This window comes from Dipodomys ordii, unplaced genomic scaffold (assembly GCF_000151885.1).
Source record: "Dipodomys ordii isolate 6190 unplaced genomic scaffold, Dord_2.0 Scaffold25, whole genome shotgun sequence".
Lineage (NCBI taxonomy): Eukaryota > Metazoa > Chordata > Mammalia > Rodentia > Heteromyidae > Dipodomys > Dipodomys ordii.
The window spans coordinates 18,709,020-18,724,501 of record NW_012267241.1 but is presented as its reverse complement, the minus strand read 5'-3'; the positions used below and the strand labels follow the sequence as shown (position 1 = coordinate 18,724,501).

Sequence of the window (15,482 nt, the reverse complement as noted above, 5' to 3'; positions counted from 1 at the left end):
GTTGTTGACGCTGATGGGTGCCATGAGCCAATGGTTCTTAAATTATGCCGGCAGCCTATCTCTAGAACTGAATAACCATATTTTCCCTTAACTTGATTATATTGATAGAGCTTTCTCTCTCTCTTTTGTACCAGTCCTGGGGCTTAAACTCAGGGTCCGGGTGCCATCCCTGCAGAATTTTTTGCTCAAGGCTAGTGCTCTACCACTTGAGCCACAACTCCACTTCTGGCTTTTTTAGTGCTTAACTGGAGATAAGAATCTCATGGACTTTCCTGTCCAGACTGGCTTTGAACTTTGAGTAGCTAGGATTACAGGGCTAAGCCACCAGTGCCCAGCTACAGTTATCTTATTTTTAAAATAAATCTTTATTAAATTGCTGGTACTCCCTACCAAGAAATTAGGTGGCATCTGATTTAGATGCAAAGTACATATTTATTTTTTAAAAAGTAGTGCTCATACTGGGTGACTTTCTAGTTACTCTGCCATCCAACCCTATTTGAAAATTGCTGCTTTAAGCTCCTAACCAACCTTATAATTTACACAATACTTGGAATATTCTACTATGCAACAGATCAGGTTTTAAGTTTCTATTTCAAATAAATTGTATTTCAAGATTTTTAGCTAGTAGGTCACTTCTACCTGACAGGCATTTAACTTCCAAGACAAGCCCTTGACCATTATCCTTTTTAACATATCAACATATCCAGGAGAGAAAACTAGCTGTTTTGACATTTTAAAGATTTTTTTTCCTTCGGCTTTCACAATTGTAGCAAGTAGAATGCCTGTTCTTCGCTCAGTTTTTCAGGTAGAGGTGTCCCATATTAATAAGCAATTGCATGTTTACCTACTGCTATGTCTTAACTTACCATTGGTGTTGACAGGAGAAAGGAAGAATCGGACAAAAATTATTTTGAAGGTACAGGCTATGCTCGAATTCCAACTCAACCAAACGCTCCCTTCCCAACCTTTTCACAAACAATCCAGACCACTGTGGATAGAGGTTTGCTGTTCTTCGCAGAAAACCAGGTAATCAACAGCAAGCATCCAGACCCTACCAAATATACCCAGTCTGTGTAGCAATTTGAGGATAACTGGGTTGTTATGAATGAACAATTGGACCTGTGAAACATTATGCCAGTGTTACCTATATCCTTTCCATTGGCCAATTGTATGTACTTTCTGTGGGGATGGAGGGTGAATTTCAATGAGCACATGTAATCAGAAATTTGAGACTATCATTACTTTTCCTGTTTATTTCTTTTCATTAGTTTTAATTCTTTGGAAACTACTGCTTGCTTGTTTCTGCCTCAAAACAAATGAGGACTTTCTGGGGCTCCAAGATCTCTAGATGTGGCTTTTTGCTCTTTCCATCTTGATTTGGTTCTTGCCTGACTGTTGGGGATTCCTTTACTGTCAGATTGGGTTCTTGAGGACCATTCTTTGTTTGTTGTTATCTTTAGGTAGTTTTATAAAGGGGTTTCACTTCAATATGTCCATTTATGAGTACACTGCAGTCAATCTTTGTCATTCCGTTCATCCTTCTCCCCCATCTCTCCAGGACCATTCTTAAATTGATTAGGTTAGTGTAAATTCAAAGTGACATTCTACAGGTGTTTGTCAACGCCATCTGCTGGTGGCGGGAGATTGGGTACAATATTGGCTCTGGCTCTGGCTCTGGTGTGGCTGCTCTCTAAGCCTTGTGGATGGATCCTGGGAAGAAAAGCCTTTCATTGGTAATGTTTCTGGAGACATATACCTTGGCCCATGTGCTCTGGTCAGAGAATGTAGAGTTGATAGAAAGTTTTGCACTTTATCAGACTCTTCTACCTTCAGGGTGGGACACAGATGTAGCTCAGCTCTCCTCTTAGGGTGACCTAGACCCTTTGGGAGATTTGGGCTGTATTAATTCTGGTGGTTTTGATAGGTCCCAACCAGCCCTAAGAGTGCAGAACTAGAAGCCACTAGTAAGTACCTTTTGAGCAAGGCTATTATTTTCCCAAGCAAGGTCTTCTTTGTTCAGGTTGAGCATCTTTTTTCTGAGATGTTTCAGATTTTTAATTTTTCTAATTTTATTTTTTATTTTTAAATTTTATTTTCTTATAAAGATGCTGTACAGAGAGGTTACAGTTACATCAGTAAGGTAATGAGTACCTTTCTTGTCGGGCATTGTTACCCCCTCCTTTGTTTTTCTCCCACTCTCCCTTCCCCACACCATCTTCCCCACTCTCTCCCCCACACCAAAGTTGTAAGGTTCATTTCCAACATAGTGTCTTGTGAGTATCCTTGTTGCAATGGGTCATCCTGTGTCCTTGTTTCAGCATTTTGTTATTCCCCTTCCCCTCCCCAAATCAGATAAATGTATATATAAGGATGCAGGGTGCCAAAATCAAATACAGTGACAACAGGGATATACCATTGGAGGAAGAACATACAAAAGAAACAAAGAAAAAATCACATAGTACACTAAAAGCAACAGCAACAACAAAGAAAAACCTCTCGTGAATATTTGCATGTACAGAATGAGCTATCTTGGGGATGTAACCCAAGTCCACACACAAAACTCCTGTATGTTTCATATACATATTACATGCATAGCCTAAAGGTAACTGTAGACAATATTGTTGGTAATTTTGTGCATGAAGCCCTCATATCTGTAGCATTAAGCCATCATTTGTCACATGGTGTTAGCACTCAAATGAAAAGTTTTAGATTTTGAGGCATTTCATAATTTGCATTTTCAGGTAGGGGTGTTCAGCTGGTATTATGTTTTGAAGTGTTTGGAGACTGAGAAGCAGCCACAGTACTTAAGTTAGAGGAGAACTTACATAATGCCATTGCATAAGCAATCCAGAGAGTTGCTAGTAAGCATGCAGCTCATTACTCCCAGAATGCCGGTGCTACTCTGGCTCATGAATTCTCAAAGGCAAGAGAAGGATTCATCCAGAGAAGGATGGATCGTTCTTTAAATGAGAGCTCCTAAGCTTTTCCTGACCACTTAGGAAACAGCTGATTCAAGTGATCTATGTATTTACTTCATAACAAAAAGGCAATTAATGACCAAGACAAGCACAGAAGAGAAGGAAGATGTTACACAAAGGTACACTGTTAATAGATTAATAGTTAATTCATCATAATTTCAGGGAGTAAACAATGAGGACTCTATGGCATAAAAGACTTTTTTCTTGATCAAAGGAGGCTTCACCTGAGACCTCCATGGAGGACAGTGAAAGGTGACACTTTCAGGGTACATAGCAGAAGAGGGATGGGTAGGGGGAAGCATACGGAGAAGGCCTGGAGGTGGGAAGGTTAGAAGCCCTCAAGGATGGAAGCATGACCCAGGTGGCTGAGGAATAAAGTGAAGTAGTGGGCCACGCCTTCCCACATATGCCAGGAAGTCAGGGCTGTGTCCAGAGACTGAAGGGAAGTTACATGTCCACACTGGCGCTTTCCAAAGGGTGTTCTGGCTGCAGAATGGAAATTATTGGAGTTGGGATTTGGGGAGAGCGTAGGATGTTACTGTGTAGCCTGGGTGAAGTTGTGACTGAAATCAGGGTTGTGACATGAGAGCAAGGGAAGAGTTCTCTTGTTTGTTTGTTTGTTTGTTATGGGACTGAGAGAAAGAGGGTTAGGAACAAGTGAGTGAATGTGTGTGTGCGCACATGCACAAGAAGTAAAAAAAAATGTATAGAGCTCAGAAGAGACAGGCTTGACAGCCAGTGGGAGGCAGGTAGATTATTGATTGTGTCTAGAATATTCTGAGATGGAATATCTGCGAGCCGCACAGGCAGTAATAGTGACAGAAGTGGACCAGACACACAGACATGGTCCTAAGAAGGCAGATAGATCATGGCTGGGTCTGGGCTCTGTGGGTACAACTGTGGAGGTAAAGGGGGAGGGGGTGAGACAGGGAAGGAACCCTGTGTGGAACACAGCCCACAAGTGTCCTCAGAAGTGAAATGGGAGGTATCAAGGAGGACACATTGCTATGTGTAAGTCAAACATGATGGAAAATATCTGGGAAGGGTTCAGTAAGGCCATCTCTCTCTAAAAGGTAGCACACATCTTTGCTCATAACTGTAATGACCTGTATCTTTTTGGTGTCCATTTTGCATATTGGTTATGGATAGAATGAAGCAAAATCATGGTGTCAGCTGGCATGTGTTGGTCCATCCTGAGTGCCAGGCACTGAAGATGATGTAGGGTTTAGGGTAGTCATCATCACCTATCTCCTATGACTCAGATTTATAGTGTTGCCTTGTCTTCTAGCTCAGGGGCAGTTGAATCTGAGAGCCGTGTGTGATTGGATTGTTTGATTTCTAACACCCTGGCTTCTTCCTCAGCTCTTCTTCTTCTGGTAAATCTGCTTTGTCTCCATCTCCTAGGATCACTTCATATCCCTGAATGTAGAAGATGGCAATCTCTTGGTGAGATACAAACTGAATTCGGGGCAGCCCAAAGAGAAAGGAATTAGAGATACCATCAACAATGGGAGAGATCATACGGTACATCCTTTATATACTTCAACTGTTCAATGTCTGTAGATCTTTAGAATTAAGTCAGTGCCAACCCACCCCCCCACACACATACACATACACAAAGCAAGCATAAACGTTTTCTGTTACTGAATAAACTTAGTTATTAACCGAGGTGCCTATCCTTTTAAAATTTGAACATTAAGCATGCAGTACATAATGCATGTGTATATAAGACACATGTAAGCCATGATTCATTTCAAGTGGAAATACTTCCACTTCTGTGTTTCACTGTCAGGGATTTTTTTTTTTAGGCCAAACTTCAGCAGAGCAGTCTTTTTTCCTCATATGTAAATGAGTCTGACAGAAGATAAACGAAAGCATAATGACTGCGCCACTGCAAGTAGGATTCATTTAAACATATTTCTTCTTCTTTTTTATTATTAAGTAGTTGTACAAAGGAGGCACCATTTAACAAAGCAGTTTATGAATACAATGCATCTTGATCAATGTCACCCCCTTCCATATTCTCATTCGCCTTTGACCCACCCCTTTCCTTTTCTTAATTTTGTGGTATATACAGTCAATTCCTGGCTGTTCTCTCCTTCCCCACCTCCCCCTTGGATGTACCCATTTCCTGGATTCAATTTTGTTGGGCTTTGACCTTGTCTTTAAAAGGTTATACAACTTGAGCTCTCCATAGAGTCTGTTATACTTCAGTTAATTCATTCGTAACCACTTATATATGGCCCATCCTAACGTGTTTACTTCCAGATAATAGGTACATTCTATCTACCACAAATGAAAGAAACCATGCAATCTCTGTTTGTCTGGGTCTGGCTAACTTCACTTTCACTGCTTGTTAATGTATCTCTCATTTATTTCAGGTTCTGATCAAAATTGGAAAAGCCCAAAAACTTATGAGGATAAATGTGAATAGCCAAAACATTATCATTGAAGGGGAAATATTTGATTTCAGCACATACTATCTAGGAGGAATCCCAATTGCCATCAGGGAAAGGTAAGATGGCATCTTAAAAAATATGGGTCACCTCTCACGGCAGCCTGCAGGCGGAGTAAAGCTCAGAGACAGCTGTTCCCACAGTCATGGCATGGTCCAGAGCCATGGGGATTCTCCAAGGAGGCCATATGGAGCCATTGGTTAGGGGTTTGCAGCTGTTTGGAATTAGCAGAAGGCCCACAGATAGCAATGAGTGTAGAAGTCAATCCCCGGTTACTGGGAAAGGATGGAGGGAAGAACCACAAAAGTGGTTCTAGTTTTGTCTCTGCATGACATGTCTGTCATCCCAGCTGTGGTAGAAAGCTAAAAATCAGTGGATTGAGTTCCAAGGTCACATGTGCACAGGAAATAAGACCCGGTCTCAAAAATAACCAGTGTAGAAAAGGGCTGGAGTTGTGGCTCACTGGTGGTATGCCTCCTTAGCAAGAATTAAAAAAAAAACCCAAGTTCAAACCCCAGTGCTGTGCATACACATACACACACACACACACACACACACACACACACACACACTTCAAACCACAGTACTGTATATGTGTTATATATGATGTGTATGTGTATTTCTGTGGCCTTTTAGTCTACTGAAAGTAAAATGTTAAGCAGTATTGAGCTGTTGCTGGCCTGCCTTGTACCTTTGGTGAGGGATTTGGTGGTCCAGGGAGTCTTGAAACTGTCCTCTCATGTGATCACCAGGGGTAGGTGAGCTTAGAGAATTTCTGCCAGTAACTTAACAGCTGAGCTCAGCAGGGGCAGGCAGATAGCTTCCCAGGAGAGCTGTGTCTAGTCTCTGGCAGAAATGGGAGGCTCTTGTGATGGGTTAGTGTGCTGAAACCTGATGTGGAACAAAGCACACCAGAGTCATTGCTAAAGGAAGCAGCTTTGCTCAAGGAATGCTCATGTGTCATTTGCATTTTCCTCCATTCCATCTGAGAATGGAGTACCAGATTTTGGAATTGTTTGTTTAAGATTATAATCAGAAGCCACGAGTCATGTTAATCCTATGTTAATCAAATCATCATCAATAATAATACCAGAGGGTCTGATATGAGCACGAACTTGTTTTCCTCTGGAGACTGACACTACTATGTTACAGAGTGTAATCACAGAACATGAAAATGAGGATAACTAAAAAGCAAAGATCAGTCAGAGATCTGTTACCATTTCCTAAGTACTCATCACTGAGTTTAGCATTATATTTTGTTGTAATTGGTCTCCAAAATCTGCCTTCAGCAATCTGCAGGGGAAAATGTGGAGGTCTAGGACCTCAGATGACCCGAGAGAGAATGGATCTAAAACAATGTGCCAAAGGACCACTCCATATTTGATATGAACTTCCCTCCTCTTCTAAGGCCAAAAGTCAGCTCCATAAATTAATTAAAGCTCGTGCAATGATGCCAGTGAGGATTTGTTTCCTCCTTTTCTTTTTAATGAAATTTAATTTTATGCATGTTCTGTGTAGCTCAACTGTTTATAATGAATTAGATTAGAGTGAATGCAGACACCTTTCCATTTGGAAAGGGGGCTACCTTAGGGATTTAAAATACAATCAGCACTGGGCTTTCTTGGTACACTATTGGTCAGGAAACACTAATATTTGCCTGGACCTCCCATCAGTTCATGAGTGCAAATGCTGTATGTGAATTCAACTCCAGACAGATTGGAAACTCAACTTAAAAGGGAATGCCAAGGTACCACATAGAAAGAGAAGATAGAGAAGTTGCCGGTATTGTAATAATGATAGATGTAGAGCAGTGGCCGCTGTGAAGTCTTGTACTGGGTGCTTGCTACACAAGCACCATTTGAATGTGTTACCCATATTAATTTACTACTTCTCTGAGGACTCCATGGAATAGATTAATATGTCCCCATTGTCACTGAGAAGCAGTACTATGAAACACCTGCTGATCCACACTCTTACTGTGCATAGCTGGTTCAACCGCCATTACTCCTTGTCCATGTGCACAGGTCAGGACTGGTAGAAACAGCTTCAAACCCAGACAGTGCATTCTATAGTGTCTGCTAGCATTGATTTAAATCAAGCCACAGTTTTTTCTTCCATAATGAATAGTATTTTTCTTTTTTTACTGTGCTACAATTTATGTTTTTACTATTATCTTTAAGTAGAGGTACAAAGGAGTTTCCATTTGAGAAAGAAGTTTATAAATACAATATGCCTTGATCAACGTTCTTGCCAAAGTTCACAGTAATTCATTAAAGTGTGAACCAAAAAAGATAGCAATTTTCTAGAACAGTCCTGGTTCTTGTACATTATGTATCAGTGGCTTAATACATATTTATATAGTAGATTTGTGTATTACCTTACTCATGTACTTCCCATCCACCCTCAGTACCACATCTCGGGGGATGAGGGGATGAAAACTTCTAGTATTAAAAAAAGAAGAAGAAAAAGAAAACGTCTAGTATTGAGCATCTTTGGTCCATGCATTCTGGCAACAGTGGCCATCCTGCTGTCAACATTGTTGTCCAGTTTTAAAGCCAAGAGTGCAGATTCATGTGGAAAGAAGGTAGATGCCCCACTATTATAAAATAGGCAGCATTATGGGAGACCCAGGACAGCACTGCAAGATCCCCATGGGAATAGATCGCTATCAAACGGACAGTGCTTGCTCACGAGTGAGAAAGGCTAGACAACAGCGGCGCGTCTCAAGTGAGCCCTGCCTGATCCCTCCCTTCTTGTTTTTGGTACCCCCTATCAGGTTTAACATTTCAACACCTGCTTTCCGAGGCTGCATGAAAAATCTGAAGAAGACCAGTGGTGTGGTCAGGTTGAACGATACTGTGGGAGTCACCAAAAAGTGTTCTGAAGACTGGAAGGTAAGCGGAGGCCCCCGAACCTTGTGACACATCTCAGCCCAGCAGGCCCATCTTCTGGATTCATTAACACACCAACATTTTGGCTTTTCTGGTAGCGCATGGTATTGTGAGCTAGTGCATATGCACATACACACACACACAGCCCATATATGTGCAGCCTCTCCTGCATGCTGTGTTAAATTTGAAGACAAGTAAGAATACCAGCTATACACACAAAGCCTTCCAGGTGCTGACTTCTTATAAACAAAGCCAGACTCAGATTCTTTCTAAACCTTCTTGAAGAACATGAATGGGTTCTGATATTATGATACAAGGAAAGGTGCTATGAAGGTTCAGCATGAAGTGATTTCTGTGCCAGTAATTGATTCCCCATTTGCATTGCAGCTGGTGCGGTCTGCTTCCTTCTCCAGAGGAGGCCAGCTAAGCTTCACTAATTTGGACTCACCCTTGCCTGACCATTTCCAGGCTTCCTTTGGGTTTCAGACCTTTCAACCCAACGGTGTGTTAATACATCATCAGACGCGGGTAAGATATAGCACCTTGATACTGAACAGCATCCAAATCTGACTCAACGTTTGATGTCAAAAGCAAGAGAGGATTTCGAAGGGAGGGTAGTTGGGCATTTTATTGGTCACCATGGTGAATGCTCTTGTACAATTCAAGCATGAACATTGTTCTATACCTTTGGGAGATACTACAAGAAATCAGGCCTAAAAAGTACATAATAATTTACAGAACCATGGATTTATTTTCATTCTTATCGGCATATTGAATAAGAGTTGATATCAATTATAACTGTTAATAAGTAAATGTAATTTAAATCTTTAGATCTGAGAAAAACATAGATATATTCCCCCATCTTCTTCCTCTCCCTTTTTCTTCTTCATGTTACTGGAGTCTGAACTCAGAATTCAAGGCCTGGAGCCCTTTTGTGATTTATTTTTCAGATAAGGTCTTGTGTTCTTATCCAGGTTATCTATAGTCCCCCTACTTACATCCTTCCACATAGCTGGGGAGTACAGGCCTACACTACCACCTTTAGCCTTATAATTCTTTTTTGATGACACAAAAAGCTAGAACTACTGGGAAAATGATAGACCTGGGGGATGGGGGAAAATATGGTCTTTACTTTTTCATGTTGCCACAGAGTTGCTGAAATTTTCTTCCACAAGGAGGCACCCTCTACAGCTTGGGAGGATTTAGCCAGGGTAGGAACATAGGTGTGGGAGTCAGTGCTTAGAAACCCACGTGTACTCATTACCTTGCTCATGTAATTATAACCCCGCTGTATGGTTTTTTTCACAATAAAAAGTGGGGGAAGAGAAAAAAAAAAGAAAAACTCAAGGCAACAATAAGCTGATAGTTACCTTCTTAAAAAAAAAAAGAAACTCACTTGTATTAGGAGTGGGCTTTTTAAGTACAAGCAGGCTACTGTTGTTCTTGGGTGTGTGTCTTTAGGGTTATGGACCACAGAGCTATCTAGTATCTGTTATAAAGATTTCTAGTATCTAAGCATCAGTGGCTCACATCTACAAATTCTAGCTAATCAGGAGGATCCTAGTTGAAGGCCAGCTCTGGCAAAAAAGTTTGCAAGACCCATCTCATCCAGTAGCTGGGTATGCCCATCATCCAGCTAGCTGGGAAGTTGAGATCTGGAGGATCATGTTTCTAAGCAAGCCTGGGCTGTAAAGATAAGAAGGCGCCAGGAAAGACTGGGTGTGGTGGCATGCTGCTTTCACCCCAGCTTCAGAAGACAGTAAAGAATCACCATCTGGACTAGCCCAAGTAGAAAGCAATACCTATCTCAGAAACAGCCAGAACAGAAAAAGGACTAGAGGACAGGCTTAAGTAGTAGAGCACCTGCCTAGCAAGTATGAAGCCCTGAATCCAAATCCCAGAACTACTGGGGCGGGGGGTGGAGGGGGTGGGGGGAAGTACTTCCTATAAGCTGGCTCTGTGTTAAACAACCTATCCTCTCTTGCTTTCTTGCTCACTAGTCTTTAGAGACCATATTTAAAAGTAGCCTTAAAGAAACAAACCCATTACAATAAAAAACATATTTAAAAAAGAAGAAAAAGAAACAAACCCATGGCCAACATTGGACACTGGTGTATGTGTGGGGGCCGGGGCTGGGGTGGTAGTGCTGTGTGACTCCATCAAAGCCAAGGTTGGACTTCAGTCTTTCTATATATACTCTAACACTCATTTCCTCTGCCACATAGAGGAATGCTCAGCACACAATAAAATGATCAAAAGCACATAGAAGAAGTAGATTAGCAAAAATTCAGATCACAATCTAGGACAATAGAGAAATTATAGGGGTATCTTAGGGACACTGTTTTTAGTTTCATGGTGGATTATCTGGGAAATAAATACACAGTAGCAGGCTTTGATTGAATTCACAATGAGTACTGCTAATTAAGGGGAAAGGCACCATAAAATAAAACCAACACTGGTCTTGTGTCAGACCAAGAGCTCCTCAAAGAACCACATTTTGCTGAAACTGCAGAAATTATTCTAGGGAGAAAAACTGAATAAACCTAGAATAACAAATGCTGAATTGCACATTTGAAAATCACTGACTGACAGTCAAATCACCTTGCCAACCTTTAGATCTGTGCAGTTTCACATGGAAAATTTGAGCCTCCTAGAAATAATGACCAGAGAATAAAAAATTCATAAAACTAGAGATGAAATGATGGTCATTTTATGTGAAAAAGAAAGTTGGTGCATCAGCTTTGTGCTGTAAAATTTATTCAAGAAATAGTTGATTCTCGTGGAAGTAACTTCAAGCCAAATTAAAGTAAAAATAGAAAAAATTGGAAATGATGGAACTGTATCACATATTTGATTGGGAAGTTAACTTGGCCTAATGAATGTTCACCCAAGAAAAAACTTTGACAAATTCATTCGTATTGAGGTAATTTGCATATGATCTTAATATTAGTAAATATGAAGTCAAAAATATTCTTTAGCTCAAAATAGCTGAGTCAAAACATTTGGCTCAGTAAAATAAAATCCTGGTTTTATGCATGGTTTTGATCATAAAGTCAATATTCATTGTCAGTGGGTATATTCTATATTCTATGATTTCAGACAAGCAGTTTGCAGGTCACTCTGGAAGATGGTCACATCGAATTGAGCACCCGGGAAGACAGTAACCCGATTTTCAAGTCTCCACAGACGTACATAGATGGCGTGCTGCATTATGTATCTGTAATAAGCGACAACTCAGGGTGAGTGGAAGGCCATACTAAGAGCCCTGCAAGTTCTGCCTTCTTCAGTTGAGTAGAATTTTCTGGTGTCTTTTTGTAAAATATTTGTTCGTGATGCTAATACTGTTTTCCTAGTAAGCTTGCCCTTTCCTCTATATCAATTTCCTTATTGAATGATAAGGGGGTAAGTAAATTGTGATACATTCAAAGTAGATTACTATACGGCGATAAGAAAGTTCTCGAAATGTATGTAATGAACCTATTGGTAAACCTCACAAATATGATGATGATTATGATGTCATTTATACACGGTTCAAAAACAGGACACATTATTCTACCAGAAATCAGATTTCTCTTAAAGAGAGAGGGAAGCCAGAGACTGAAAAGGAATTCAGAATGGGGCTCCTAGAATGGTGGGCTAATTCTGTTTCTTTGGGTGTTAATTATGTTGACGTTCATGTTGTAAAAATTCAAAAAGCCAACTATTTCTGATAACTGCATATTCTGTATGTATGCACCATTTAATTAAAAATTATATGATAACAATATGTGAAGACAACTTAAATGCATTTTAAGAATAAGTTTAGCTTCATCCTTTAGGCAACAGATAGTGAGTCTGGGTCAAAGACAACAGAGTGACCCCATGTTGAGAGAATTTCCAAACACCTCTCATTTTGTCTTGCTCTCTTTCTGTTTCAGCCTCCGGCTTCTCATTGATGACCAGCTTCTGAGAAGGAACAAAGGGCTACCAAAATTTCCGAATGCCCCACAGTCTCTCCGCCTGGGTGGGAGTTATTTTGAGGGCTGTATCAGCAATGTTTTTGTCCATAGGTGGGTGATCTCTCTGTGGGCAACATTCTTATAGGCACCCATGTGAAGGGCGCCTCATTGATCCTGTTAGCAGAGTCCACTTTGTCAACATGCCATGTAGGCTCTCACTCTACAAATTTCCAAACAGTCTGCTTTGGACACACACACACACACACACACACATACACACACACACACACACACACACACACTCACATTAGCTTTCAGATTATGGCCTTAATATTCATGTTGAAATTTTATTAAAACTTTGAAGTTTGAAATTAGAGGGTTTTTAAAAAAATTATTGTGAAAATACTGTACAGAGAGGTTACAATTACATGGGCAAGGTAATGAGTACATTTCTTATCAAACATTGTTGCCTCCTCCTTTGTTTACCCTTCGCATCCATTCCCATCTCTCCCCTTCCCCCCCCCCGCCCTGCCCAGCTAAAGTTGTAAAGTTCATTTTTCAACATTACGACTTGCACATCTCATTGTTGCAATGGCTCCACCTGTATCCCTATTTAAACGATTTGTTTTTTGTATGACTGTGCATTTCAAATTATAGCCTTAAAATTATTCACTCCGAAGTTTCCTTCCTTTTACTTTTTTTTTGTGTGTGCCGGTTTCCTTTTACTTTTTTTTTTTTTGTGCCAGTAGTAGGGCTTGGAGTTAGGTCCTGGATTTAATCTCTTAGCTTTTTACCTCAAGGCTGGAACTCTGCCTCTTGAACCACAGCTCTACTTCAAGCTTTTTGGTGGTTAATTGGAGATGAGTCTCATTGGCTTTCCTGCCTGGGTTGGCTTTGAATCACTATCCTCATATCTCAGCCTTATGAGTAGCTAGGGTTAAGGCAAAAGCCACTTGTACCTAGCTAAAGTTTTATTTTAACCGTGATTGCACAATTGATTAGCTATTTTCAGTTTCAAGAGCAAAAGATTGCATGGGCCAGCACAATGCTAGGACACCAAATCACCCAGTATGAATATGGCTTCCAGTCGAGAGAGTAGAGCTTAGTGTTTACATGCACAGAAACTTTTAAATGTTTTCCTCTGATTCAAAATGATTTGTTTAAGATCAGAGCTCATGGCCTTTCTGGGGTAGAGAGGGATCCTGGTTCTGGCTGTGAACCTCAGGCTGCCTGTCTCGATGGTGCGATCATCTCTCCCACCCTTCCCCATGGCCAAGAAAAGGTTAAGACCACTCATGCGGCACCTGATTTAGGCAGCAACTTTGTTCATCAGATTATGAAGTGGGAGGGATGGAGAAGATAGAGAGGTGGTTAGGGGCATCTGTCTGCCATCTTGAAGCTCAAATGGCCACCATGAGATTTTCCAGTGAGACTTTCCTACTCAAACACAGTCAAGTGAATCCTCCCATACATCACCTCTGAGGTTTCCTGGCAGTCTGTATCAGTATGTCTCACCCAGTATCCACCTTCCTCCACTATGCGTATTTGATTGTCATGTTTTTATATGACACTCACTGTAAAGAACTAGAACTCAGGCCTTGCGATAGCCCTACAACATTACAGGTTAACAGAAGTCTCTCAGCCCTTCTGCAGCTTAGTGGTGACATGCAGGTAGGAACCATGATGGTGAAAATGTGATTTTGAGGATGAGCTCCTTCCATGGACCAACAACAGGTCCAGCTGCTCCATGGATCATCATTGAAGGCAGCTTTTATTTCTGCCCTCGTTCTAGGTTATTACAGAGTCCTGAAGTCCTCGACTTCGCCAGTAAATCTACCAAGAGAGAAGCATCCCTGGGAGGCTGCAGTTTAAACAAGCCACCTTTCCTGATGTTATTTAGAGATTCTGCAAGGTACAACAAAGCTAAGACTTTCAACATCAACCAGGTAAGCCTTACCTGAGTTTTCCTTATCCCTGCTGCCTGGTGGGAGGTGGTAAGGAAGGAAGAGGGAGATCACATGACCCATGGTGGTCAGGTCGGTGGCTTCAGGAGGAGACACTGGTGCCTTTCAACAATTGAATCATACCAGAATGACAAAATCAGTTTCTTTTCAACCTTTTTATTTTGTGTCTTGATAAAAATTTGGCAGTTTTTGCTGTCGCAGAACAAGTAGAACCATAATGATGCTAAGAGTGACTCATTCTGAGTGACTAAAACTGGGAGATAAAAGAGTAAAGCAAGGTCTGTTATTTGCAGCAAGGAAGGAAAGCACTGGAAAAAATTCCCAGAACTCTACCAAGAGAATAAAGAAATACTCCACATCACCTCTAGGGGGCGGTACTTCTCTGGGCATGCGCAGTTGAAGATGGTGCTTCATATAGCACATGTTCAAAACTAATGGATAGGAAAATTTAGTGTTATAATGAGATTTTAATGAGCACCGTTTTAGCTCATCCAGCAGAGGGGCTGGGTGATCTTGGCTGTTTAGATATGTTCCTTGTGGTTTTCTAGAGGGCTTTTTTCTGAAACTATCTAAATGTTAATAGTGATTAAACACTTTTTTCTTCTTTTTTTTTTTTTAGTTTCAATTAGTTGTTGCAATGGGGTTTCATTTTGATGCGCCCATATTGCATACATACATACATGCATGCATGCATACATACATACAATGTACCTTGATTAGTCTTACCCTCCACTACTCTCCCTCACCATCACCCCCTTCTTCCTCCTCTCTTCCTAAACTGATCTCAACAAACTACATCATTTCATTTTCATATATGAAAGTATCCATGTAAAGGGATAGAACCGCTCCTTCTCCAAACATAAAATCATCGCCCCTAAATCTATCTGCACAACTGCTAACAAAATCTTAACTCAGATTTCTGGATTTCTGTAGCTGATATTACACCATGTCTATAGCAGGTCCGGTGATTTTTTCTCTAAAATACAGGGGTCTTTTCCCCATCTGCTCACAGTTGTCCCTTCTGCCCTGATGTGGTAAGAGCTACACACACATACACACACACACACACACACACACACACACGCGTGCGCCAAAACCAGTGTGGCATAACCTTGACTTCTCATTAGAAATACCCATGGAACTTTGAAATGCATGAGGGGCTTCTGACCTGATCAGGCCAACAATTTCCTGGAGTAGGCTTGGGTGCAATAGTTTCCAAAGCTTTCCAGATGATTCTAAGGTGCCATACACACTT

The 15,482-nt window shown here is 40.9% G+C and overlaps 1 protein-coding gene across 1 annotated transcript in view; it reads left to right on the top strand.

Annotated features, from left to right (window-relative positions):
• Lama3 (laminin, alpha 3) overlaps window positions 1-15,482 on the top strand; it is a 202,840-nt gene that overhangs the window by 170,287 nt on the left and 17,071 nt on the right. Inside the window, exons 62-69 of the mRNA XM_013014815.1 lie at window positions 882-1,026; window positions 4,383-4,502; window positions 5,360-5,493; window positions 8,211-8,328; window positions 8,713-8,853; window positions 11,425-11,564; window positions 12,243-12,374; window positions 14,056-14,209. Of these exons, the coding sequence (XP_012870269.1) occupies window positions 882-1,026; window positions 4,383-4,502; window positions 5,360-5,493; window positions 8,211-8,328; window positions 8,713-8,853; window positions 11,425-11,564; window positions 12,243-12,374; window positions 14,056-14,209 (1,084 nt within the window). The remainder of the gene's footprint in view (window positions 1-881; window positions 1,027-4,382; window positions 4,503-5,359; window positions 5,494-8,210; window positions 8,329-8,712; window positions 8,854-11,424; window positions 11,565-12,242; window positions 12,375-14,055; window positions 14,210-15,482) is intronic.